This window comes from Crocodylus siamensis, chromosome 2 (genome assembly GCF_052110815.1).
Source record: "Crocodylus siamensis isolate JL-2025a chromosome 2, ASM5211081v1, whole genome shotgun sequence".
Classification (NCBI taxonomy): domain Eukaryota; kingdom Metazoa; phylum Chordata; order Crocodylia; family Crocodylidae; genus Crocodylus; species Crocodylus siamensis.
This window is the reverse complement of record NC_143396.1, coordinates 54926046-54952734: the sequence shown is the minus strand read 5'-3', so window position 1 is coordinate 54952734 and position 26689 is coordinate 54926046. Positions and strand designations below refer to the sequence as shown.

The 26689-nt window shown below is 42.7% G+C and overlaps 1 protein-coding gene across 4 annotated transcripts; it reads left to right on the top strand.

Annotated features, from left to right (window-relative positions):
- The first annotated feature begins 1664 nt into the window (after positions 1–1664).
- Positions 1665–26538, top strand: OCIAD2 (OCIA domain containing 2). 4 transcript variants are annotated; one of them, XM_090035903.1, is made up of 7 exons: positions 1665–2273; positions 5714–5807; positions 7990–8086; positions 8985–9038; positions 12683–12730; positions 16241–16346; positions 19041–26538. In XM_090035903.1, the coding sequence occupies exons 2-7, from the start codon at positions 5748–5750 to the stop codon at positions 19111–19113; spliced, it is 438 nt and encodes a 145-aa protein (XP_089892029.1). In that variant the 5' UTR covers positions 1665–2273; positions 5714–5747; the 3' UTR covers positions 19114–26538. The 4 variants fall into 4 exon arrangements, with proteins under 4 accessions (XP_089892029.1, XP_089892032.1, XP_089892031.1 ...); XM_090035906.1 differs by lacking the exon at positions 19041–26538 and adding an exon at positions 16865–19034 and having other exon boundaries at positions 1676–2273; XM_090035905.1 differs by lacking the exon at positions 1665–2273 and adding an exon at positions 2303–2410.
- The last annotated feature ends 151 nt before the right edge of the window (positions 26539–26689 follow it).

Below are 26689 nucleotides of genomic sequence, written 5' to 3'. Positions count from 1 at the left end.
TGGCTCAAAGCGCAGTTTTGCTGTACCAGGCTGCCAACTGACAGTACCCCAGTCACTGTGCTAAGTATACAGACCTGAATAAGGAACTGGATTTTGGGCTGGGATTATACCTACAAATCCTTCTTGGCCCACCCCAGACTATGTCTCTGTGCCACCGGGGGACTCTGCTGGACATCTCTAACCAGAGTTTTGCCTGGCCCAGAGCGTGGTTTCTTCATGCCATGCTGCTAATTGCAGCCCCCCGCCCACTTTACTAAATATAATAGCTCGAATAAGGAATTTCTTTGGGCTGGGATTAGCCATAGAAATTTTTCTTGGGCCACCCTATGGCATGCCTTTATGGCATCGGGGTTCTCTTCTGGACACCCCTGACTGACCATATTTTTGTCTGGTCCAAAGAACACTTGTGGACAGCGAGTAAATTGGTGCCTTGACCGGCCAATGTGCTATTTACATTGCTACCAATAAGGAGCTGCCCTTCTGCATTCATGGGGCAAAACCCTCATGGAATCATCCCAAAACATGCCCCCACTACCAAGGAGCATCTTGAAGAAATCTGGGCATGTCTCTTCTCAACACAATGCTAGTTTTTTTGAGTGTTAGCCTGCCAGCTGACACCCAACCTTTAAAACCTTTATGTTACTGTTCCACAAGGCACAGGATGGCAGGATGAATGACTTCATGCAAAATAGGGCAACAGTAATGGATCTCTGCTCTGATGCATGATATTTAGCATGCATCAGAGCAGATTCCAACCTGCGCTTCGGGCTGGGCAAGTTTCTGTTCAGAGATGTCCAGTAGAGTCCCTCAGTGGCGCAGAGACATGGCATGGGGTGGCCCAAGAAGAATTTGTAGCTAGAATCCCAGCCCAAAATCCAGTTCCTTATTTGGGTTCAGAAATTTAACCGTGCCTGGGGTGCTGTCAGTTGCCAGCCTGGCACGGCCATGATGTGCTTTGGGCTGGGCAAGTCTGTGGTCAGAGATGTTCAGGAGTGTCCCCCAGTGGCACAGAGACATGGTTTGGAGTGGCCCAAGAAAGATTTCTATCTATAATCCCAGACCTAAATCCAGCTCTTTACTCAGTTCCTTATATTTAGTACAGTGGCTGGGGTGCTGTCATTTGGCAGCCTGGCATGGCCAAACCATGCTTCGGGCCTGGCAAGACTCTGGTCAAATGTGTCCAGTAGAGTCCGCTGGTGGCACAGATGTATTCTGGTGGGTGCCCCAAGAAGAATTTCTAGCCATAATCCCATCCTAAAGGCCAGTTCCTTATTCAAGACATTATAGCGTAGTGGGCATGGGGGTTGTTAGTTGAACCAACTTCAGCCTCATGTCTGGGGTGGCTCAGGCCAGGTTGGGGTTGGGTGGGGGGTGTTGCTTAGCAAGCAGAGCTGTACCTCCTGCAGGGAGGCACCACTTGCAGAGGAACGGTGAGGGCCAGGCAGGGGTGATGTATACGGGGTGCACCCCCTACAAAAAGGCACCACCAACACTGTTGGCAGTGCCTGTGGGCAGTACCTGCTCACCACCCGGCTGCCAACACCGTGTGCGGGCAGTCCACAGTTCCCACTGGCTGCTGCCATCACTGCCCTCTGGCCTGTTTGCACAGCTTCTAGCTCCTTTTTACCTAGAGGAAAAATGTGTGTAATGCTATAGGGGATAATGTACTGCAGCACAGCATGTGGCTCTCTGCCCTTTTCAAAATTCTAGATCTGCTCACGGGGGGGGGGGGGGGGGATTAACCCTTTAGTGGGCCCTAAGCAAACAAACGCTTGGGCCCCTACTTCATACTGTATATTTATCTTACATTTCCTACTCGATAGTTCTATGTAACATAAGCATCTTCCTCACTCAGGGCTCTGGGCACGTGCCTAGTTTGCCTACGTGTCAATCCTGCCCCGCTGTTCATGCGGCTCCCTGCCTCTCCAGGCCAGCGTCAGCTCTGAGGTCTTCGCGGACACTGAAGCAGAAGAGGCTGACGAGGAAGGGGCTGCCGCGGCGGCAAAGCAGGAAGGCCGCTTTTGTGGCTCATGCCGAGCCCGGTGCCCACTGGACTCAGCTCCCAGCCCCGGCCAGATTCATCCCGGACTTCATCCGCCGGCTCCGGGCGAGGACGGGGCAGCCGGAGCCTGGCAGAGCCCCGGGGCGGGCGCTGCGCCCAAGTACCCGCTGCGGCCGCGAGGGGGCGCTGCAGCACAGACACGCGAGGCCGGAGTCCGCGTCCCGCACCCGCGTCCGCCAGGCCCCGCGCCGCCGCTCCTGGGATCGCCGCCGTGAGTGCGCGTCTCCTTCCTTCCCTCTGCAAATGGCTAAGGCCCCTGGCCCTCGGGTCGGGCGCTGGGGCCTTTCCCCGCCCGGCCGGCAGTGGCCCGGGAGGCCGCGGGAGCGGGCGAGCTGGGCCGCCCCAGAGGTGAAGCCGGTTCTCGGGGCCCCCGAAGATCTTCAGGTCGAGGTGCCATAGGATGGGACACGCCTTCCCCCAGGGCTCGAATTACATTTGGAGTCTGAAGGGCTGCAAAATAAAATTGGGCTGCCCATCACGATGTCCTAATAAAATTGGAGACCCCCCCTAAGTTGTGATTGCCAAACCTTGGGGTGGGGGGGCAGGCTCTCGTGTCTTACAGGGCAGCTTGGGAGAACTGAGCCACCCCATAATTTGAACTCCGTGTTCCCCTTGTTGGCACGGGCACTGACTGCAGCCACCAGGGCAGGATCTGGCACCAAAGCCCACCAGGGAAGAATTATCAAAACATTTGATCTTGCAGAAAGTCCATATCCATCCTCCATTTGTCAGTGAATAAATGACCTGGGTTTATGAAGTCTGAAAACCAGAGAATTAAAATGCCGTAAACAACTGATCCCTCTCTGGTACCTCCTCGACACAGGGATATTTCTGTCTCAAATTCTTTATCAAATGAGCATTTTGGTTATATAAAAATAATAGATTAAGCAGGGAATTTGCCCCATGCTGAAACTGACTCCTTTAAACATGCTTAGCTCCAAAAAACAGCAGCAGCAGCAATATAATTAAAATATGCAAGAGAAAACAGCATGCTTTCCCAATAGATCAATTTAAGCATATTTTTACCGTAATATTTTGTCTAGGATGATGGGAGTAGATATCTTTCCAAAAAAAGCAATGCCTAGTGATTTCAAAGGACTTTAATTTCCCCAGACAGAAGGTGCTATATATGCCATGTACTAAATTTAATAATTCATTTTAGTAATATGTGGGTACCCTAGACTGTTTTTTACCTTGTTCTTGCCAACAGGAGCTTTCAGCCTTCATCCCAACTGGTATAGTAACCAGGAAGCTATTTAAGGCCTAAACATAGCTTGGATTTTTCATGAGGTTGCAACTGAAGTGCAGCAGCTTTAGGAATATTGGCTGGGTGAGAGAGAGGGGAATAAGAGAGAATAGCTCCAGTTTATATTACTTTAAAAAAGTCTTGCTTCCTGTTAGCTTTCCCTGACTCGGTATTAAAGGAAAAATGCATAAAGAATGTAGAACTTCAAAATGACTGTGGGGATAAAGGATGCAGGTGATATTCTACTGTAGCTTATAGCAATAATCTTTATACAACCTCCTACGCAGCTAATAAGCTGGAAAAAAATGCATTTTAAATTTTAGAGTGTTTGACTGACAAACTTCAACCCCTCCCCCCCCGCCTTCTCCTTCCCCACTCTGGCACGCGCTTTATGTTACCTGCTTTTTCACCATTGTCTAACAAGAGACTTACTGACAGACAAATTAAATTACTTCCAAGTTAGTCAAAATGTGACTGAAAAGAAGAGCTGTCAGATTTCCCAAACTTCCAGAGATCTTCAAAATTACATTTTTTGAAAGAAGCCATATTCATCAGTGCTTTTAAAACAGCACAGAGTTTGGTAAAAAGGAGCATTTAGACAAGTTACTATGACTATAGATTTGTTTTAATATGATGGTCTGAGATTTGAGGGGAAATGGAGGTTAGATTGCTTTTGCCCTGTCATTTAAAAAAAAATTGCTGTTATTTGAACTCCTGCAGGGATCGTGAAAAATGCTGGGCTCCTCTTAAATGTTTTAATTTTGAAATTGTCCCAGAACTGGTCCCACAAAGTGTTGGAGCACTTCATTAACCAGCAATGGTGAATAAGTTTTTAAAATGTTTCCTGTTTTGCCCGTGTCTAGGAAGAAACCCTTGCCTCCATCTCATTATTTTGAAAAAAGTGCTTTCCTCAACAGCAGCACTTCTTTGTATAGTAACAAATAATCTATCAGGCTACCTGACAAAATGATGCCCAAAATTCACAATTAAGGCATTTATATTTTTCTCCAGAAACAAGAAATATTAGGGGTTGTGTTCCTTTTCCTTTCACCTCTTTCCATTCTATTTAAACTCTCCCTTCCCCACAAAGAAAATTAAAGTAAAAAATTGTGGAGTTGAGCTAATACCTGCTGCTGTTGTGTTTTTACATTACTTATCTGCTACGCACTGTCAGTCTTGTCTGTTTAGACTGCAATCTCTTTTGGATAGGGAACATACTCTGCTGTATATACCCCACATTCAGGGCCTGTACTACCCAAATAAACATGATTAAAAATAAACAGCATGATTTTGAGGTGTAGACGGTTGAATTTCTAAAATATAATTTTAGAAAATATAGTATCAATCTCTCCCCTAAAATCCTCCATCAGTGGGATTATGTTGGATATTGATCTGATGTATGGCTTTGGTTCAGGAGTAGCAGGGGGAGGTAATTTCTATGGAAAAACAGGTACCGAATGACAAGGTTGAGGTTAGGGCTAGAAGAGGTGGTGGTGGCACTCTATGGAGATTCTGGACAGCAGTACTTAAAGCTGGCTTCTAAAACCTGGGGCAACTTCCTGGCCCACCCAATTTGTGCCAGTGGCCATTTTGACCCACACTGCAGTCAGGACTCAGGAAGGCTCCAGATAACTAAAGTCATATCTGTCCTTACTTCTCCACTGGTGAGTTTTCTGTGCTGTAATCAAAGGGCAGCTGGCCAGAATTTATCCCCACCCTCAGCCATTAATTCAGACTCAAATCAAGCCAGGAAAAGGTGCCCTGGAGTCAGACAGGATTAGCATGGTTGAGACATGCCAGTTTCCGTAGCCAGTGGCATACGAGGGAGTTGTGCGGCTATCATCGCGTCCGGGCTTGGTTTGACACCCCAGCCTGTGGTACCGCAGTGTTGCCAACTCTCATGATTTTTGGCATTGTTCTTAATGTCTCCTCTTCAGGAACGTGAAAAACTTAGCTCTTTCTTTTAAGTTTTTCACATTCCTGAAGTGTAGACTTTAGGAACGACATAAAAAAAATCGTAAGTTGGCAACACTGATGGGTACCACTTACATTTAGTTCACTGGAGTAGACTTCAGCATGATAGCTCAAACCTCTGCAGCCACAGCTAGATGTCTCAAGTGGTCTGTCACCATTCCCTAGCAATTCAAACTCAATATGTACCCTCTATTTCTAGAAACAGGAAAGGGGACATCCAAATACAAGTATAGTAACAGTCTCAGAGTTATCCTATTACCTGGTCATTTGTATGTTATCTAGTATAAAAACAATGTTCCTTGCAGAAGTGGGTGGTACCATCTCTTGATAAACACTGAGTACTATAACTATGTAATGCTTTTATTTTGTTTACCTTCATACCAAGAAGCAAGGGTAGAATCAGCTATAAGTTTGTCTCTGCTATTGCCCAGGATTGTTATAAAAAAAAGAGGAAGATAGACAGTCATGTCTTCTGAAGCAACCCAGAATAAGGTTCAGATGTCTGCGCTACAACAAAACGAACAGGTAAGTTGTGGTTGCTTCCATTTGCTGTTTAATGATATCACTAGCCAATGACTGGGATTGTTGTGCTGTCACTAGCTGATGAAAAGGTGAATAGCTATGTGTTAACAGATGATGTTGCAGGAATAAATGCAGGAGAGGAGGGGAATTCTACTATTCCTTTATGGAGCGTGTCCTGATCTACTTCAGGGTAGAGAGGGTAGTAGGTAGCAGGGAGCCTTCTGATTACTAGGCTGCCTTAGCCCCAGTCTGAGCCATAACTCCAGGCAGGCTGCCCTAACATATGCCATCTAGCCTTGATCCAACAGGAACCTTAGTCCAGTTATGAACTGGCAGACCATGGGTGTTCCCTGACCCATCCTTTTCTACCACCAGATCAGATTTTGAGGAGAATTTGGCAAAAGAACCTGTACACTGCTTTAGTGCAGTTGAGAGCTACCAAATACCTGGGGGAAATCAGCTCTTCCACTTTGGTTAGCTTGTACCATTCTGTCTGTGGATAGGTGACTATTTAAGAGTAATTTTGATATGGTGAAGCCATAACTGTTTGCATCCTTACCTTTTACTTGGACTCCTTTATAGACTTCATCATATTTGACTTAGCTATGGACAACACAAACTTCATTCCCCATGCTACAACCTGACTATAAAACTCAGTTTGGGATCAATTTTGTAGACCTTATTCAAGTGAAATCTCAGTAACCGTAATGCGAGCAGTAATTGAATAACGAGCAGGGCTTCATTAAGTTAACATTTAAAATATGTAACTATAATCAGTAAATGTATTTCAGCACTCTAATTACGTAGTTCAGATTGAGGCAGTACTTGATAGCATGGCATATCTGTACAGCCATCAAAGTTTTCCATGTGCTACATAAGCTGGTCTTTAAAAAAAAAGGGGGGGGGGTTATATTTGCTGTTCTTGTGGCAAAGAAAACCTGGAAAACTGAAGTGTGAACTGCTCTATTTGCCTCAGCAAGATAACTCACATGCCCCAGTGGTGACCAGCATTCCCTCTAAGCTGTGCAGTGTGTATGGTCACACAGGCGCATCTGGCAGCACAGCATGAGTATGCCTGTGCAGCCACGCAGCTTAAAGGGAATGTTAGGTGATGACACTATACATGCTAACATGGTTAATTATGTCACTGATCAGTAACGAGAGGGATAAACAATCTGCTATGAATAACATTTTGGTGCCATGAATGCATGGGCTTGAGAAAATGTAACCACTTCTCACAAGGGGAAAAAAAAAAAAAAAAAAAAGCTATACCCAGCTCAGTCCTACTGAGGAGGAGCCAACTCCAAAAACCCCAGCAGATCTTAGAATGTATGAGTCGCACAGAATTGGGAAGATAAGCCTGGAGAGGCCGACAGAGTTTGTGATCATCCTGAAATTCCTGCACAATCTGTAGAGTAGCATATTAATTGGATAGAGTTTATTTTGTGGAAGGACCTTTGGGCCAGAACTACTTCACCTGTTTGGCAAGTAAGTGGTATGTAGCTCTCTTGAGGGCCAAAACTTGTTCCACTCTGCTTGAGTCCCTGAAAAAGCATTATGTTTGCAATATGCTTTTAGACTGAGCCACAGAAAGCAGTGATTTGAGGCAGAAGACTCAATTGTTCATCAGAGATGGACCAGGGCAATCAGTGGAATAGGATCTGGCCCTAAATCAGATCCTATGATGACTTACTTGAGTCCTTGAAAATGGTAATGCACATGTTGTATGGATTCCCTTTCTTCTCTTTGCTGCTTTTTGGGATTTGTCTTCAGGCTAGGATGAAGGGAGGGTACAAAAAACATATTGATAGTTGGAATGAGATTGCACTTAGATACCTAATTCAGTGTTGAAAAACAGCTAGAGTGTGGTTGATCAGAATAAAATAATAAGAGAAACACAACACTTTACAACCTGTGTTAAACTAACAAATGAACTGTTTCAGGAAAAAGTGGGCCGGGAGCAACATTTCTTAACTCTAAAGCCCTACGAAGAACTTCATATATTGGCACCAGGGCTATTTGATGCTGTACTTGCAGCAGAATAGAGGCAGGGTTGATTTGTTTTTTTTTCGTTATTTATAAATAACTAAACATGTTAGTAATTATGCATAATTAATCTTTAAGTTTATACTTAGTACTCTTGTAAGGTGAACAACCATATAATTTTAACCGATTGCCCTTTTAGGGTGCGTTACAGTGCCCTATCTCAAATGCTCATGGAAATAGAGATGAAATTGCAAGGATCAGTCAAGAGTGTAAGAGAGAGAGTTTTTGGTACAGAGGTAAGTGACCCAAATTCATTCTGCACTTGATTTTTTTTTTTTAAGCTAAGCAGTGTTTAAAATGCTTCTGTGTGCTTTGCTAGGTAATGCTCAGGTGTGTTTTCTTGATTATTAGTCTTAGGACTTCATTTTGTTATCCTTACTTGTATTAGTTGAACCTTAGTATAAAGGTAATGGGATTATTTGCACAGTAAGGCAGTATTCAGTGTAAATCAAAATGGTAAAACAGGATCCTTAACTGTTAATCATTATTATGATTAAACTTATCACTAGCTTTGACATCTCTTATTAAACTAATTTAAAGGGTGCTCATCGTTTTCACATCCATGTCCTCAATTTTCAACTTATTCAAAAAATAACAAAGTTTCTGTTTAGTTTCAAGAATAAAAACAGATGTTATAGCCAGATTTGCACTTGGTCTGCTGGGTGGTAACCCTAATGGCTAGATTAGCTAGGGAAATATAGGAACCTAAATGCCTCTTTAGGTACTCAAGTCCAACATTTAGGCACTATTAGCATTAAACAAAATGCCTCCTTAAACTTCTGCTGCTGCTGGACAGATACACAGCCTCCTAGGCATTGAGCAGTCCAGTGCTGTCAAGACTTCTCACACACAAACCCAAACAAGATTTGCAAAGTAGGTATTCCCCTACCTGTCTTACTTGGAAGACCTGGTCTATCAAGTTTGCTTTGAACATGACTAATCTCACACTTAAAAACTGGCTGAAGTGCTATCACTCCACCTCTTCATATTAATCCAATAGTGTCCCAGTGAAAGCACTCACCTTGGAGGGAAGGGGCTAAGAGTATGAACTACTCAGGGGTGAGACTCCTCATTCCTTCTGCTGAAGTTGTTTCTCTTTTGAATCAAATAATTTTCATGTCTGTTTTTTCCCAGCTCTTCCTTTGTCTCTAGGAAGTATCCTTGTCACCGAGAGGCTGATTTCTAAAGGTAAATGGAAAAATACATAAATACTAGAGATGGCCCAAGTCATCAAGTTCAAATCCAGAACTGATACTACATCAAAAGTTTCGCAGAACTTGCTGCTTTTCAAATTCAGTGTTCTTTTCATTCAGTGCTATTGAATTTGTGATTTGAAAATTAATTATTCCTTGCCACAACCCACTCTAAATGTTTCTTTTTAAAATTGTATCCTTCCAGCTCTATTCTAGCACTGTTAGGGTGCATCCAGACAAGCACAGACATGTTTTCCTGGGAACAAGTAGCAGTGACACACCGTGTACCACTGTTACTCATCCCCAGGGAATGCCCATGCCATGCACACTTTGACACACAGCAGGTTACCCCAAACAGGGTAGGGGAGGCTGGCAACTTTGCTGGCCTCAGTAGCCTTACCTGGGCTCCTGGGGGCCTCCTAGGGCTGCAGCTGCAGCAGGACATCTGGCTGGTAGCCAGACCATGGTTTTGGGAGGTACACATTGCTGCTACATGCACTACCCTGCTTTTTTTCAGCATGGGCTTTTTGACCCCAGGACCTCCCAGGGTCAACCCTTCTCCCCCCACTGGCCGGTGCTGCAAGGAAGCAGCACAGGGAACACCTGCACGTGTGGTGTGTAGCACTGCAGGCAGGTCTATGGCACCACAGATCGCACAAGTGCATTCATCTGGATGTGGCCTTAGAGTCTATACCCAGATAGCATCATTGTCTTCATCAGGATTGTGTATGGAGCAGGGAACTGTTATGGGCAGCCCCTAGATAGAACTGTTCAGCTTGGGTAAGAGTATCAGAGTCTGGCATGGTAGCTCCAAATTCTGGCTTCCGAAAAGCATCGGTGGGGTTTTTATAATGCCACTTATTCTTTTATTCAAAGAGGCAAAGAATACTGTATTGCCAAAATTGGAAAGCAGGGAGCTATTATAGAGATGCGTTGTGATCTACAGGATGAGAAAGCAGAGTATCATGTTCCATTTCTATAGCAGCTGAGTCCAGCTAGACTTTGAATACCTCTTAAAGAGGTACAGATTCTTTTCTGTAGGTCTAACTCCTTAGTAGGGGGAAAATGGGGCTTGACAGTAGTACTCTACTCAAAGTCTACCCCTTTTTCCATGGCAGCTGGATGTTAATGATCACTCAGGAGTGAAATAACAGAGGCTGTCTATTATGTCTTTGCTCAGTTAAAATGATGGGCCAGTTCAAGGACAAATGCTGAACCTCTTACCAAATATCAGATGAAGAGGCATTACATCATTGAATCCTGAAAAAGGAAATTGCTTTCCTTAAAGTTTAGTCCTTGGCCTTGTACGGTTACACAGCCACACCATTGCAACTTCTACAGCTCAGTGGCTTTAGAAACAGCTGAGGCTTTTGTGTTGAGTCATCCCCCCCCTCTACATTGTGAATCCATGAAGTGGCAAATCTACCATACACTTCTCCATCTTGCCTCTGCCACCAAACTTGTCTGTGTGGAACTTTACTGCTTAGCTTGGCCCCACAGAACTCTCAGACACAATGTGTTTCCTTTATGCTTAGGGCTTTCTATTACCCTTGAAGGAGAGTTATCATTTGGCCTTCAGAGCCATTGTTGCACTCACTCTGCAGACTCAGCCAGGCACTGGTTCATTCTCATAGTAGCTTTTAAAGCATATGAGCTACCAGTGTGTTTTTTTTGTTTGTTTGTTTTTTGTTTTTTAAAGGGGTGCAGCAATAGAGATTTTGGGAGCCAGTACCGATACCTGATATTTAAGGAGGCATACCAGCCAATACTAATCCAATTTCTGGTAGTTTCCTACAGCTGGTAAGTCCATGTGGTGAAAGGGGTAGAGGGAAGGGGCAGTGAGCAAAAGCTCTAAGCGGTGATAGAGGGGGCAAGGGCATGCATTGTCCCACTGGAGTTTGGAGACTGCGGGACAGAGCCGCAGTTCATGCCCCTGCCAAGGCTTGTGCCCTAGGAGGGCATGGGGGTGGGGGGCGGTAAGTCCACAGATCTGCGCAGGGCAGGATGGAGCTGGAGCTGTGCAGGGCTCTACTCACCAGGGACTGGGCTTGGAGCAAGCGCTGGTGGCACTGGGAGGGGGCTGTAGCTACCCCAAATTTCACCACAGCTCCGCTCCTAGTGCTGCTACTGCCAGCCGCTCGGTGCAGCCCCGGCTCAATCCCCCATCTCCATCCATGCTCTGAGAAGAGCTGGGGTGGCTGTTGGTGATGGCGCTGGGAGTGGAGCTGCAGTGAAATTTGGGGTGGCTGCAGCCCCCTTCCAGTGCTGCTGGTGCCCACTCCAAGCCCATCCCCCAGCAAGAGTCCAATCCAGTTCCAGCCTATAGCTGCAACACCTTCCCTGCCCCATGCAGATCCAGGGGCACAGGACCCCCATGCCCTCCCAGGGTACAAGCAGTGGCAGGAGGTCCCCGCACCCCACCAAATGAGCTGCGTCTTCATCCCATACCTGCCCCTGCTGCCCCTCACCGCAGGAGGCATTAATCTGCCCCCTCCCCGCATGCTCCGTCCCTCCTCCCTCCCCTTCCACCACATGGTGTTACCAACTAGAGGCAACTCTAAGCTGCTGACTCTGCTCCTCACTGCCCGAGTGCTGTGGCTGGATGCAGCATGGGCATTTATTGGCCCCATTGGGCCAGTTTTCAATACAGCCAATTTTCTTTATATCCATACCAATCCAACATCAGACCAATGTATCGGTGCACCTCAAACTTTCATTAAAAAAAATTTAAAGTACTGCCAGTAAAAGTTTCCAGGAAAGACTGGTTCATTCTCCCCCCCCACCAGAATTGGCTGCAGTTTGCCATGACAGTCACATCATGCGGTTGTGACCATATGGTTATGACCACTCATGCTTATTATGGAGTGTCATTGACAGGTCCTGCAGAAAGAAGATCTACTTCTTGGCTTTTAACCTGCTGTCTGCAACTTGAGAGCTCTGAAGCAAAGGCAGGATATAAATGGAAAGACTAGAGGGAGAGATAGGTATTTGGAGGATTGAGGGGAAAATTCCTGATGCTGCATTTGATTTGTTGCCTGAAGGCAAGTCAACCTGGGGAGGTAAAAGTGTGTCATGACATCCTCCTACAAAACTGAGATGAGAAATAAGCCATTATTGTCACATGACTTGAGGAGGGGGATTTTGTGGGAATCTTTCCATTTTCTTTTCTGTGCATGAACTCCGGCTTAGCCTCTCAAAAGTCAGAATGTCATAGTGACATTTTTCCTCCAATGGAAGAGGGTAAACATGGTTTTTCCTCTTGACAGTTAACACTAGTCTGATCACTGGCCAAACCAGGTCAATGAAGAACATTGGCAGGCCTTCTTATTGTTAGCACCCAGATCCAGCTGCTTTAGGGAAATTGAAAGAGATGTGGATTCCAGCTCCCTATATTGTGGAATAAGGCATTTTCCCTCCTGACACTTGTGAGCCATCACACTAGTAGCCTTATTGTGAATTACCAGAATGCTTTGTGAAGGGTAATTTAGGTTATTCTGTTTTCAAGTATTATATAGTCTTTTCTCTTAGAAGAGAGAGGCTTGCTAGAAAAAAAACAAAAAACAAAACATTTTCTGTTATTCAATGGTGGCAGCTTTCTGAAGTGGGAAGTATATTCTTAACTATTACATTTTGTTGTAGGTGTTTTCACTTCAAGCCCAAGATTTGGATCATTACCTAAGATTGCACGTAAGTTAAAGATCAGTTTAAAAAAGGACAGAGCAATTGCAGTAAGCTAGTTTACAATGGAATAGTAATTCCTCAAACCTCTACTATCCAGACTTCTCTTGTGAACCATCAGGGTACATCCCTGTTCTCTTAAATCTTAGGATACCAGACTCATTACTTGCACATATGAAGCATTACCAGAGCAGTTCAGGTAACAGGAATTCTACTGTGGTTGCAAACTGATTTAGTAAGTAAAGTTTGTTTAAGGTAGACTTTTTCAGTAAGGCCTTGGACAAACATTCACTAGGAGCAGTTACAGAGGAGAGCTGCTGCTCAGGAGTATATAGCAGCCGTTACATTTGCACTACTGCAAACATTTACTGATACAAGTGAGCTAAATAGTTAACCCTGGATGAAGCAGGGTTAAAGTTGAAGCAGTTGCCACATTTGTATCATAGCAGTTCAGAGTAGTAGCTCCCCCTTTCCTCCTTGAAACTGTTCTAAGTGAACAGTCATCCCTGCCCTAAGTATGTATTATCAGTTGACCAATCTGTGCTATAGTATAACCACCCCTGCCTTTGTTCTTCAGGTAGCAGCCTTGATGATCTGCTTGTCTGCTATTATCTCCCAAGCTATCCCCAACCTTTGGGGAAAACTCCCAGCCAAAAATCTAGAAAGCCAGGGCCTACTTCTAAATTTTACTTCACCATAACGCATATAAACGCCCCCCCCCCCCCCCCCATCATCTGATGGTGGCTAGGCAGCTGATTGTTGCTGTGGATTACTTCCCAGCTGGGCCCAAAGCTAGCCCATATCAAAGCATTCTACTATTTTTATAGTCACACCATTTTGCTTGTTTTAGCCATTTGTTATACCTAGTCTTTTATATTTTAAATGTTATGGGGCCTGGGCTGTTATTTATGACATGGCAATTCAGCAGCAAGGCCTCAACAGGATCATAAGATTACTTAAAGATCTTAAATCGCACTGGGGCCTCATTTAGGTACTGCTGCATTATTATCAATAAAATAATAGCAATGCAAACTCAAGTTATTTATTGCAAATATGCAATTCAGGACCATTTTTGGATTCTACTGCACTAAATGTATGCAAGAGCCTGGCTAATTAAACAGTCATCATTTTTTCCTCTTCCCAGAAGAGAAGTAGATTTCATTAGTGGTTCAGTGGGGAACTGAAACAGGTGGGCCTTCTCAGGGCTGACTTACTTGTGGCCCACCCACCTGTTCTTGGGCTAACTGCTGGCATTGCCTTGATGATAATTAGTTAGTTGTTAATTAAAGCAGGAGGCTGCCCATTTCTTGCCCAGATGCCAGGGGCATTATCTGCAGCTCTGTACCTCCTCTATACCACAGCCCATGCCTCACAGGTCGTATCCTCTGTTCTTACAGTCACCAGCCCTCCTCTGGGCCTCAGAATCTTACTGTTTGAACCCCACCTGGATCCCTCCATTCAGGCAGCCTATTCCACCTTCATCCTAGGCTACATAGCTCCTTGAGCTGCTTCCCCCTTACAGGTGTGGTCCCCCCAGGACCTTGGGCTATACAGGCCCTGGCCTCACCTCCAGGCTAGCCAGAACCTCAGGCCCTCAGCTCTGGGCATTCCTCAAGATGGGCCCATGGCCTTTCAACCCTTCCAGTCCTGGCCCCAGCACTGGCCAGTCAGGGGATGTCTCTCTCACTGGGGTCCACCTTCCAGACTGTACAAGGGGGTAACCCATCCAGTTGAAAGGCAGGTTGGGGCACCTTAACCCCAGCTCCCACATCAGGGTGGTAACTGGCCTGGCATTTCCTGGGGGCTCCCATCCACTGAGAGCCCCACCAGGCTACCCACTCCTGGCAGGGTGCAGTTTTAGGTCATGCCCAGGACCAGGAGCCTCCTGACCATCCCCTATAGCTCCTTCCTTACCTCCAGAGTATTCTATGAAGTCTCACAACTAAATAATGTTACTACACCTCCAGCCAGCAACAACATGCTCTGTTTATATGAGCAGCCAGAGCTTTAAAATGGCTGCTGCAGTTAAGTGCCTGCTGGCTGCTTTGCCCCAGGTCTTAAAGTGGCAGGCACAAAGAGTGCCCTGCCACAGGAGCCTTCACTGTGTTACTAGAAGGAGCATTTCTTTTTGGAGGAGAATTTAAGTAGTGCCCATTATAGGACAGTCATGGTGAAGCCCCAGCAATGGAAAAAAGTTATAGGGGATGAAAGGGTAGTAGGGGTGCACCGATAGAGCTTTTTGGAGCTGAAACTGATAGCTGATTTTTAAGGTGGCATATCGGCAGATACCAGTCCAATTTCTGATATGCAGCCCGGCAGCTTGAAGAGCAGTGTCTGGCTAGTAAGTCTGTTGTTGTGGGAAGGGGTGGGGAAAGGGAAGAAAGGGGCATAAGGGACAGATTGAGGCCCCTGAGGTGAGGGAGTGGGGCTGGGGTAGGGTGGGGAGGGGGGGCAGCTCCTGCCTTACATGCACCCTGGGAGGGTATGAGGGGCGTATGCCCTGGATGTGCATGGGGCAGGGTTGCGCCAGGCTATATCGGGGTAGGCTGGGCCAGGCTGCACTTGGGGCAGGCAGCAGTGGCGTTGGGAAGAGTCTACAGGGGGGTGCCGCAGCTATCCTAAAATTTGTTGCAATGCTGCCCACCCTGAGCACAGCCAGGCCCAGCCTCCACTGGGAGGAGCCCGTCACAGCTCCAGCACAGTGGCAATCCGCCCCACCCAGTAGCAGATCTGGGTGCACATGCCCCCCGTGCCCTCCCAGGGTGTGTGCAGAGCTGGAGCCATTGCCTCTCCCCCCAAATGAGCCGTGGCTCTGTCCCATGCCCTGTGCCACCCTACCCCATCCCCACTCCCTCCCTCACTACGGGGGACCTTGATCTGCCCCATGCCCCTCCCCTTCCACCACAACATTCTTACTAGCTGGACACAGCTCTCCAAGCTGCTGGACTGTGCTTCTCATTGCCTACATGCTGCGCTGCAGCTGTGCACATCCATGGGGCATTTATTGGCCGAATTATGAGCCACGTCAGGCAAAAAAAGCTGATTTCCAATACAGTCAATTTTCTTTATGTTGGTGCTGATCCAATATCGGACAAATGTATTATGCATCTCTAAAGGGTAGTCATTAAAAAAACACCATGGTGCATTCTGAAAGCACAGGAGCGGTTACTGCTAACATCTTGGTCAAATATCACTTGGAGTTCTTCTTGGAGTCTGCTTTTATATAAATCATCCCTGTAATTTTAGTCAAATAGGGTTCAGTTTTTCACATGTGAACTGCTGCATTGTTTATATCCTGAACAATGCTGTTATGTTTCATCAATGAGATGGTTGTAGTAGGTGAAAAGAATCCTATTACAGCATAAGCTTTGTATATGTTTATAAAATGTTTTGGAAAACAGCATGCGACAGAGGTAGTTTATTTTTTAAAAAGTCCTGGGATTAAGATATAGGTTTCTTGAGCTGGACTCTTGAGTTAAGACTCTTATACTAACTACATTGTGTGATGTATTTTTACAGTTGCTGGCGTCTTAGGTTTTGCCATTGGAACAATGTCATACATAGGCGTGTGCCAGAAAAAGTTTCAAAGCATAAATGCTACACCGCTTGGTCCAGAAGATAAAAGGTCTGTTCTGACTACATAATGAATATTTATTCTTAGATGCAAACATAGTTGTTGAAAACAGAATGAAAAAAGAAAGGTGGCTACCACATGAATTTAAGTTCTCACATCCTTTCCCAAGGTATATACATCATGCTTATGTTGTTAAAAAGATACAAATTAAATGCAATTCATGCTTAACCAACCTGATTTCCATCTATTACAAAGGTAGTGGGATAGGGAGAGCGCAGTGGATGTAATATACCTCAGCTTTATCAAGGCTTTTGACACTCCCACAACATTCTCATTAATAAGCTAAGGCAGCAGTTCTCAACCTTTTTGAGACTTGAGGCACCCCTTGGAAAATGCTAGTTCTTAGTTTTCACTTGATTCTTGACTATGGCAAAATCATAGAGCAATTATTTTGTTACAAAGTACTGTGAAAGACCACAACAGGTCAAACTAGTTTTGACACTATGGATTCCTATTTGAAATCTCGAGTTTTATTTTCCAAATGTTCAGTTTTTCTGTCTGATTTTTAGGCATGGTAGTCATACCTGCAAGGAGTATGAACCAAAATCCTGATCTAATGAAAGGGAACACAAAAGGCCCACACCTGAATCGCAGGTACACACACTTGAACTTGTATGAAGTTTTGATTTCCTTCTTTATTCTGAAGAGTTCTCATTTAAAACACTTAGCACTGCACAATATAAATTCCACAGAGATGAAACAACCTGAGAATGAGCAGAAGAAATGCTTTTTTTTAATACCTCTAAATAAATTTGTTTCTGTTTAACAATAGTCATTTTTAATCTCTATTTATGAGGAATTCTTAATTTAGATGCAAATTCTCAGGAAACAACACTATTTATTTTTAACCTAACTGGAAGTCATTTTCATATTTTGCCTACTGTATATTCTAAATAAACTAATGTAACCCTACTGGTTTGAATACTATTTCTGTGTCTTGTTTTTGACTTGAACATTCACAGATTGCTCTGTTTGGATATATTAAAATACAGCTGAAATATTATGCTTTGAAAGTGTGGACAGTAAATAATCTTTACATTTGAATCTAATACCTTAGTCTAGCTCAAACAGAAATGAAGGATTTGGTAAAGACCTTACTCCGTAAGATTATTTGGCTAGCCTTTCATAGGAAACCTAGCTAGATGGTCCATAATTATTGCTTTTGAACATAGGACCCCATGAATTATTATCCTAGCAGATCCTATTCATTGACCCTAGTCAATTAAGATGGACTTGTGAAAGTATATTAGCTATTAAATATTTTGAGAGAGTATTTTGCTTTTGTAGAAACCATTATAAAAATCATTACTTCATTAGAGTATCCTATCTCCATTAATAATCTGGAGGAATTCTTTCGCTTGCATCTGAACATGCACTTTCTAAAGCAGCTGAAGGAGTTAGCCAGACAATAAGTAGACAGCAAAGCTTCATCTGAACCCATGCTCTGCTTATCACGCCGAAGTCTGCAGTAATACTCAGCTAAGGGAGAATTCTTGAAATACTTAAATGACTAAAGGTCAGTGGGATTTACAGTGCTAAATCATTTATATGAGTATTTCTAAAGAACCCAAGCATGCTTGATTAAAGATTGCCATTGTTACAGCCATATAAAAAGGTGTTGTTGCATAGAATTTAAGTCCTCTGCTCACTTGACATAGTCTTAAGTTTGAACTTTAGGACAGTGTTTCTCAACCTTTTAAGTAGCAAGTACCACCTAACTTCTGAAAATTTCAATAAGTACCACAACACTCAATTTTCAAAGGGATTTTATATTTATAGACTAATGTGTGCCATATGTTGGAAGAAGAGCTGTGTATATAAGGCCATGATATGACAGATGTCTGAGCTGGTGTGGGTAGGGTTGCAACCTTTTACACCCGGGCTGCACAACTCATGTATGTACCTGGGCTAGAGGTGATGTTGGCCAAAGCTAGGAGGGCTGAACCAAATCATTACTGGAGAATTTAAAGCGCTGGACAATGCATGGTGCACCAATGTTTTTGCCATAGTTTTGAGAGGAGAAAGGGGTGAGAGAGAGAGGAAAAGAGGGTGAGAGTGTTGGGGTACCCGCACACCCCCTGCCTATGCCTCGTACTACAGGTTGAGAAACTGTGCTTTAGGAGATGGCCCTTGTGTTTAGATCTCTCTCAGGCTTGACAGAGGAATTTTGAGCTGAGATTATTCGATTATAGAGGTATTGGTTACCTTCAAAATATGTTCTGTGTGTACCCAGAGCCAGGTGTGATGAGTAGGTTTTTCAGTTAGGAAAAATAAATGTAAGGGTTGGGTTATTTCATAAAATTAAAAATATTATTATGATTAATTACTTAACTATTTAACTGGACTACAGGAAGTTTTCTATGATTTGCACGCTACTCTTTTCCCTCCTAAAACATAGTGAGTCAGGGGCATCACAGACAATAAATACTACTTTTCACTACTTCTCATAACTAAGAGAGTCTTGCTCACGCTCTTTGGAATGTCAGGGTAAAATGATGGTCCTGCAGGCAAATTACAGGACCAGACTCTTATCTTAGAGAATCCTGCAGAGCTCCCACAGAAGTTACCAGGGAGCTACATGAGTACATCCAAGAAGTCTGCTCTCAGCATAAGGCTTTTTATAAAATGTGTATTTTTCAGATATAATTTCTTTAAAAGTACTTCATCTTAGCATCTCTGTTGCAGAAGTAATGAAGATGACAAAATACTGCAGAACCAGTCGTTTTCTGAAACAGCTTATTTTGGACAGGTGAAATGAAGCTTCCCATCGCCTGTTAAGCAGTTCACCTTGAGGCTTGATTTAATAAATTCTTGCTTATAACCCATTTCAAGTAATGCAGTTTTTATGCAATAGGATATTTCTTTCTTACATTCAGTGTAGCTAGTTCCTCAGATTTTGCAGTTCTTGCAGTTTAAGTCAGTTGTAAGCAACAGGTTGCAGTTCATCACATTTGCCTCCTGCATCAAAAAACAGAAAAGTGGGAACGTTTAAATTATTTTGCAGTGCCAAGACGCATACTCTGTTCAGATCCAGCCCAGAGCATGCGGTGTATTTGGCACCCCTGCTTTAGACAATATACTTCCATACAAACACTATGTCATTAAACTAGCACAAAAATCAAGGCAGACACTCTCTCTGAAACAAACTTACAAGGTCTGCTTGGGCAGTTGGTGGGTAAGCACTGCATAATTTGAACCCTACTGTCTGCTGTTCAACTGTTGAATTCTGTGTTAATCAGTATGGTATAAACTCTGACTGAGCTTACTCATACAATGAAAGCCAACACTGACCTACTGATGCTAACAAGACTGGAGTGATTATTGGTCTTAGCTAACATCCCTTCATCTAATATCCAGAATCATAATGCGGTGAACAACCCACAGTTAAGCAAATAGCATGCTTCCCACTTCAGTTGCACATGGGATCTACCCTTACACCAGCTGCATGACATAAGTCCTGTGCAGACAGTGCTCTCTGGTCACCATCCAGCTGACAGCATCACCAGGTCACTGTGACAGGAATTGGGGGCTATTTCTGCCACTACGAGAGCTCCCACACAGCTGTTTATTCAGCATGACAGTAATCTGGCTCTGGGTTCCCAAGGCACCTTTTGGAACCAGTTTAACATGCTTAGGTGTGATGTGGTTTGCTATGCCATGACTACTCATATCCAGGGCAGCTATCCCCTCCCTATCTGTGTAGATATCTTTGAGCTACATCCCTCCAGAGTAACTCCAACTGACATAGTCAAGAATCTATATTGGGCTTTTAGGGGTCACTAGATACACTTAAAATAGGTGTATTCTTGTGTTTTACTGTCTGAGAATCAGGGATCAGGCTGTAGACCTGCCTTCTGTTTCTTTTCTAACCTGGGTGATGATAATTAAGGAAATGGTAATTGTATCATTAATTCTGTCAGCTTGCAAAAGAGGTTCTGATCATAGACTGACTCATTTTGTGCCTTAAGGTCAAATGGTCTCAAGTTTTTGGTAACATGACTGATTGGTGCAAAACCATTGAACTGCAATATGTATGTTTAATAGATTCACAGATGGTAGGGTAGGAAGGGACCTCAACAGGTCATTGAATCCGACCCCCTGCCTAGGCAGGAAAGAGTCAGACGACGCCAGCCAGATGCCTATCCATCCTTCTCTTAAAGACCACCTCCCTTGGAAGTCCATTCCAAACTTTTGCCACCCTTACCGTTAAGAAGTTTTTCCTGATATCTAGCCTAAATCTACTCTCTGTCAGTTTGTGACCATTGTTCCTTGTTACCCAAAGAGGCACCCTGGTGAACAGAGCATCCCGTGTCCCCCTAATGAATTTATAGGCAGCCACAAGATCACCTCTCAGCCTTCTCTTGCGGAGGCTGAAGAGGTCCAGGTCCCTCAATCTCTTCTCATAGGGCTTGTCCTGTAAGCCCCTAACGATATGAGTGGCCCTCCTCTGGACCCTCTCTCAAGTCTATCAACATCCTTCTTGAAGTATAGTGCCCAAAACTGGACACAGTACTCCAACTGCAGTCTGACCAATGCCACAGAGAGGGGAAGTATCACCTCCTTGGTTCTATTTGTCATGGATCTGCTGATGCATGATAAAGTGCAGTTAGCTTTGCTGATGATGTTTTAAACTTATCTTTGCTTGTTTTGGCCACACACAATTGCTATAATAGAGTTCTTCATATGCCAAGGTTATTTATTAAAGGAAAAACCCCTCTCCTCAATAAAAGCAGCATTATAAATTCACTTGATTAACCAGCTATTTTCTTTCTTTGTTCTTTTTTTCTGATTTAGTGTAAGCAGTCACATGGCTATCAAAAATGATCATTCTTGAAGTAGTATATCAGCACTGAGTTTGTGGTACATAAGAGAAAAAATGATGAAAAGCTAAGTAGTACCTTTATGCAGGAGACTTTATTCTTAAAAGGTTTTTAAAGTGTTAGACTACAATAATGTTGCTGTAAATTCCATGAAATGTAAAAACCTTTTAAGTAGCAGCCTCCAGACACTGATCTCTGAGTTGCTAGTAATGAGCCTATATTTTCTGGCAAAAGTTATTTAAGATTGTTAAAAAGCAGTTCCCCTTATTCCTATCACCAATAAATTGTTTCAAGTAAAGCGCATAATTGGGGAACAACCATTTAAAATTAGATAGTAAATAATGTTGAAATACTTCTTTAATACTTTAAATAAACTAAAACAGATTAATGGACTGAATATCTCAAATTGTAGTAAGTACAAGGGACATTCAGCACTTTCATGTGCTATTTATTTGCGGGCAATTCTGGGGAATTAAAACTACCAACTCCCATGATATTGTTAGTCATAGCTGTCAAGGACTTGCCCAGCAACATACATGTGGTTCATGGAATTAAGTCAGATAAATAACATCCAGAGCATCTATATAAAGTGTGGAACACTGTGTTGGAAAGCAGATACTTAGAAGGTTAAATATACATTACATTTTACAACCCAGTGAAGACCAGTCAGTTCTGTCTCCATTACTTGGTTATAGGGTAAAAGTTAAGAGCAATGGGAAAGCCAACAAGCCCTTACCGTGGCATAGATGATCTCGGTTAAGAGCCCAGGATCTCAATAAAATATCCAGGAACTCACAGGTTGGCATGAACTGATGACAGGAGCCAAAAAATATTCACCAGCTGGATGGCCAGAACTCAGCAGATGAATAAATGAAAGAAGGTGAATTAAGTATTTGAAATGCTAAGTTGCTTAAGTACGAGTCAAGTAAAGATGCTAAAAAGGCTTTGACCACTTTCACCCTTTATGGGTAATCTATAAAAGAGGTCTGAGACAAACAACTGACTCTCTCCCAGTCGTATTCCTTTTAGCATGGGAGGAAATCCACAAGAGAATTGAGCCTATGAAACATCAAGTATTATTGCATAGTACCAAGACACCCAATTCCCTGCACTAACAATGGGGACACATCTCCCCTTTGCTGGAAGAGCCTGCAGAGAGGTTAGAACAGTGAACAGGTAGAATTTTCTCTTCAGAATATGTCTTATCCTTTACAGAGATTAAAAGGTGAATTGTACCCTTGTAGTCTGGTGATTAAGGGTACAAGACCAGTTGACAGTAGCAGCATGAAAATAGAAATGCATATCTTTTCTGTAACTGAAAAAAATCAAAAGAAAAATAGCTTTTTTCCATAATATAGCAGAGTTCACATGGTAAGATAAACTTCTGTGTTTTATGTAATCATGTAAGTAAGGGTTAGAAGATGAGAGATGGGCATCAATAAATTGTCTGTTATAGGAACCTCTCTAGAAACTATTTAAAAAGCCCCTGGTTTCACTGGAGTTAAAAATGTATACAATTACTGGGATCTAGTAGTAGAAGAATTTTGGGCCCAGAAAAAAACACCTTCCTGTTGAAATCCTGACTGACAAGTTTGACTTTGGTCAATCCAATTGATCACCAATTTTCATGTAAAACTAGAATATGAAAATAGAAAAGGCAGGAGCTTAGTAGGAACCACAGAATGCAGCTATTGTTTATGCATTTAAACAGCAAATAAAAAACCCTTGGCTTCTGCACCATCTAATTCAGGTATATGAACTTTGTCTGATTCTGCAAGTACCCAAGAATCTTTAACAACTGGCCTGTAAATAAAGTAATTTTTCTGGAATATTTTCTGAGAAAAAGGTCAGTTTTAAATGTTAATGCAACTGGAAAGCTTACTTGATCACCCCAGGCACCTACAAAGTGGCCCAACTTCTGCCAGCAGGAGCTGTGGTTGTTGGAAAGAAAATATCAGGCCATTTTTATCAGTAGCTAGCTATAAACGTTTCAGTGATAACATTTTGGTCCAAGCCCATAATATCAGTCTGAGCTTTCATTTGAACTCTAGCTTCACATTGTGTGCTGGCATGACAAACTTCCACAAACATAACCAGGTGAGAAATCTTGAAATGCCACCAACTTCTGGAAAACGTAGAATTAAATATCTTGCAAAATTAGTGATAATCATGTCTAATGGAACACAATTCAAAATTACTAATAGAAACTTCGAAAACCCTTTTCAGACTGAAGTCATGACATCCTGGTGTTCCTCAAAAAAATGGGAAAACACATCTTGGGGCATGAGGGAGATTGTCTTTTGTTGGCTTTCCCTATCAGAAATAGTTTTTATTAATGTATTCCCCCGAGTGAACTTGAGATCTTCAGTTAAAAAAAGGTCAATAGTATGGAAATGAGCACATCATATTAGATAATATGTTAGATACGTTCCCCTGAGCCCCCAGCAGCAATGTTAATTAGATTAAGCAGCTTGAAACTTCAGATCTTTCCAAATAACAAATAGCTGGAATGCCTTGTCTTGGATGCATATTTCAGCAATATGCTTCATTAGCTTTAGCTATATACTTTGATCTCAGTGGCTAAATCAATACAAGCCCTCATGTAGCAAATACTATATGCTGAATTGTCATATGTATAGATTTCAAAATACAGATCAGAAACTTTATCTTGCAGGAGATGCTTGTCATTAAACCACTTCCCTTGCACATACTAGTTCCATGAATCAAGTCGATCATAAGAATCTCAACAGCTGTCTTGGTTCCGTGCCACATATAGATGTGCCCATCTAGCCAGGAGCAGCAAAACCTGCAGCTGAAAAGTTGGCAGCTCTAGTTTAAGAGCTGCCAAACAGCTTGCTTTCAAAGAACTGTGGCTGATTTCTCTTGCTTGCCTTTCTGTAATATAAGCTTGCATGGCAGGACTGCTGCCTGAAATCTTTTAAGGGCTCCCCACTTTGCGCCTCTTGTACTCCTGGCTTGCTTACATAATACATAGTAGTCTACAGGTTTGGTTGACAGCTTGAGGAATGTTTTAATATGCAAAAGTTAGGAAGGCCCAGAGAGAGGAATGAATACACATCAAGCTTCATAAAATCTAGGGCAGGGCCTAAGTTCCATGTTTGGTGTATCAAACATCAGCAGTATAAACTGACTACATAGCACCACATTTATTGCGTCAAAAGGACTCTCATATACATATTTTAGGCATTTAGGCAAGAAGGACTCTTCATACCTGATCTATTAACAAATGGAATACACTGCTATTCAAATATCAATAGCAAACAAATAATCCAGATAAATGTGCCTGTGTTAACTGGCTTCTTTACTTTTCATTTCATCCAGGAAGAGTGCACACCAACTGCTAAAACTTCCTTAGCCTGACAAAGGGTTATAAACCCAAAAGCTTGCTTAATAATTGTTTTCTGACTATTTAAGTTGGTTTAATAAAAGATATCAGATTCACGCAAAGAACCTTGTCTGCCTATGTCCTTAGACCAACACGGCTACAACCTACACTACTATAAACTACCTCATTTTTATGAAATGCTAGTTATCCAGTAACACTAACGTTAGCTTTTGCATGTTCTGCATTACAAATTCATTCAATTAGTGCATTTTTATGGAAAATATGCTATGTTATCTAAATTGGGTTAGGCTTCGAAGCACAGAAGAGTAGAGCTGGAAGAAAGCCCACGAGGACATCTAATCTAGCTACCTGCTCAAGGCAGGATCATCCCCAGCTAAATCATCCCAGTCAAGTGTCCATCTAACCACCCCTTAAAAATAGTCAGGGATGAAAAATTCTATCACTCCTCCAGACACTTCCTCCCTATGCTTGACCATCTTCCTAGTCAGAAAGTTTCTCCCACTTAAATTGCTTCTACTGCAGTTCAAGGCCATTGCTCCTAGTCTTGTTCTTGACAGTCACAGAGAAAAGTCCATCCTCCCAATAGCTACCCTTCAGATATCTGAAGGCTGGATCTGGAATAAAATTGGGGGAATTTGAAGAATCTAACACAGAATAGTTTTCTACTTTTCCATAACTGATTTTTAGCTCCATCTAGAGGTATCTGTTCAAAAAGCACTAAAACTACACATCCCATTAAACAGTTGAGAACAAGCAATAGGATATACTTGCATTGTACAAAGCACAGAATGAATTTTAAATGATCTGTTCTTGGAAGTAGTCCATGCCAAGATACAAATTGACATGAAACACAGACTTCTAAAGCAACATCCCAGCAACAGAAAAATTTGATATGCTTCAAGATTTTATCTCAATCTAGACAATACTTTGAGTCCTATCAATCTGCCTATTTACTGCTCCCTCAAGTATTTTAGATACTTCAAGGAAGACTGAAAAATAACATTTTTACATGTTTTTTGTATCAGATGATAGTTCAACATTTCTTCCTCATTCTTCCTTCATATGCTACACTGCAGGATCAGATAAATCATTCATATATGGTTTGGCAACCAAAAATCCCAGCTCATATGTGGTTTTATACTCTTAAAATTTTAGAAAATAGTAGCTGTAATAGAAGTCAAAATTACCATCTACATACTTAACACTCCCTTTCCCATTATATCCCCTGAAACAAGTTTAGAATTGTTCAATTTCTTCAATTAATTTAATAGAAGCAGGCTTTTAGATGCAAATTTCAGGTATATATGAGTATCGGGATAAATTCAGTGTTGGACAAAAATAGGAATAGATTTATGGGCATTAGTACATAGTTGCACAATAGCACAGTTAACTATTTTCATCTGATTTAAAAGTAGCTAGCTAGAATTATTTCTCTGTATGACAACTATAATTTCTCCCCTGCAGCCCTTCAAATTTCACAGAACAGCCAAGACATGTTACACAGAGTCAGCTCTTACATATTGTAGTTACATTTTTCTAGTACTCCAACTTTTTTTTACAGCAGTTGTGTCAGATTATCTGTATTGTACTGATCTCTTTGTAGTTACAGGAATTTATTAAACATGCTTATAAACAAGAAATGTGCGCTCTGGGTATGGTCTCTTGTACAAAAAAAAACTTCCTAACATTCCCGAGTACAGATCCATAATTGGGGATAGTCTCCAGTGGATCAGACAGCTTTTGTTTGATGCTATAAACGTACTTCCAGCACTTATGGCTGCAACCCCCCCCACCCAAAACAATGAACTTATGAATTTAGGGCCTATTCATACACAGACTTGGAGTAGCCGAGTTTAGCTAGTGCAAACCTACATGGACAGATTTGGATCTGTTTCACACTTACAACAATGCAGTTGGTGGATAGGGATGACAGCTCAGTTCATGTATTTGGTGTCTGGCTAGTACCTCACCCCTGCTTTTTTTCTAAAGGTTTATTGCAAATTAGAAAGACTTACCTTTTAAATCATGCAAAAGAGAAGGGATAAATTAAATTCCATTTTAAGTTTGAATAATCTAATGTTCAACAACAACAACAACAACAACAACAAAATCAATGATTTCCTAGTACATCACTTCCAGAAGAAATA

Excerpts from the sequence above, each read along its gene's own strand:
- OCIAD2 (XM_090035903.1), top strand. The coding sequence starts at position 5,748 with ATGTCTTCTGAAGCAACCCAGAATAAGGTTCAGATGTCTGCGCTACAA. Across the intron at positions 9,039-12,682 it reads CGAGAGGCTGATTTCTAAAG|GTGTTTTCACTTCAAGCCCA; the intron begins GTAAATGGAAAA and ends ATTTTGTTGTAG. Across the intron at positions 12,731-16,240 it reads ATCATTACCTAAGATTGCAC|TTGCTGGCGTCTTAGGTTTT; the intron begins GTAAGTTAAAGA and ends GTATTTTTACAG.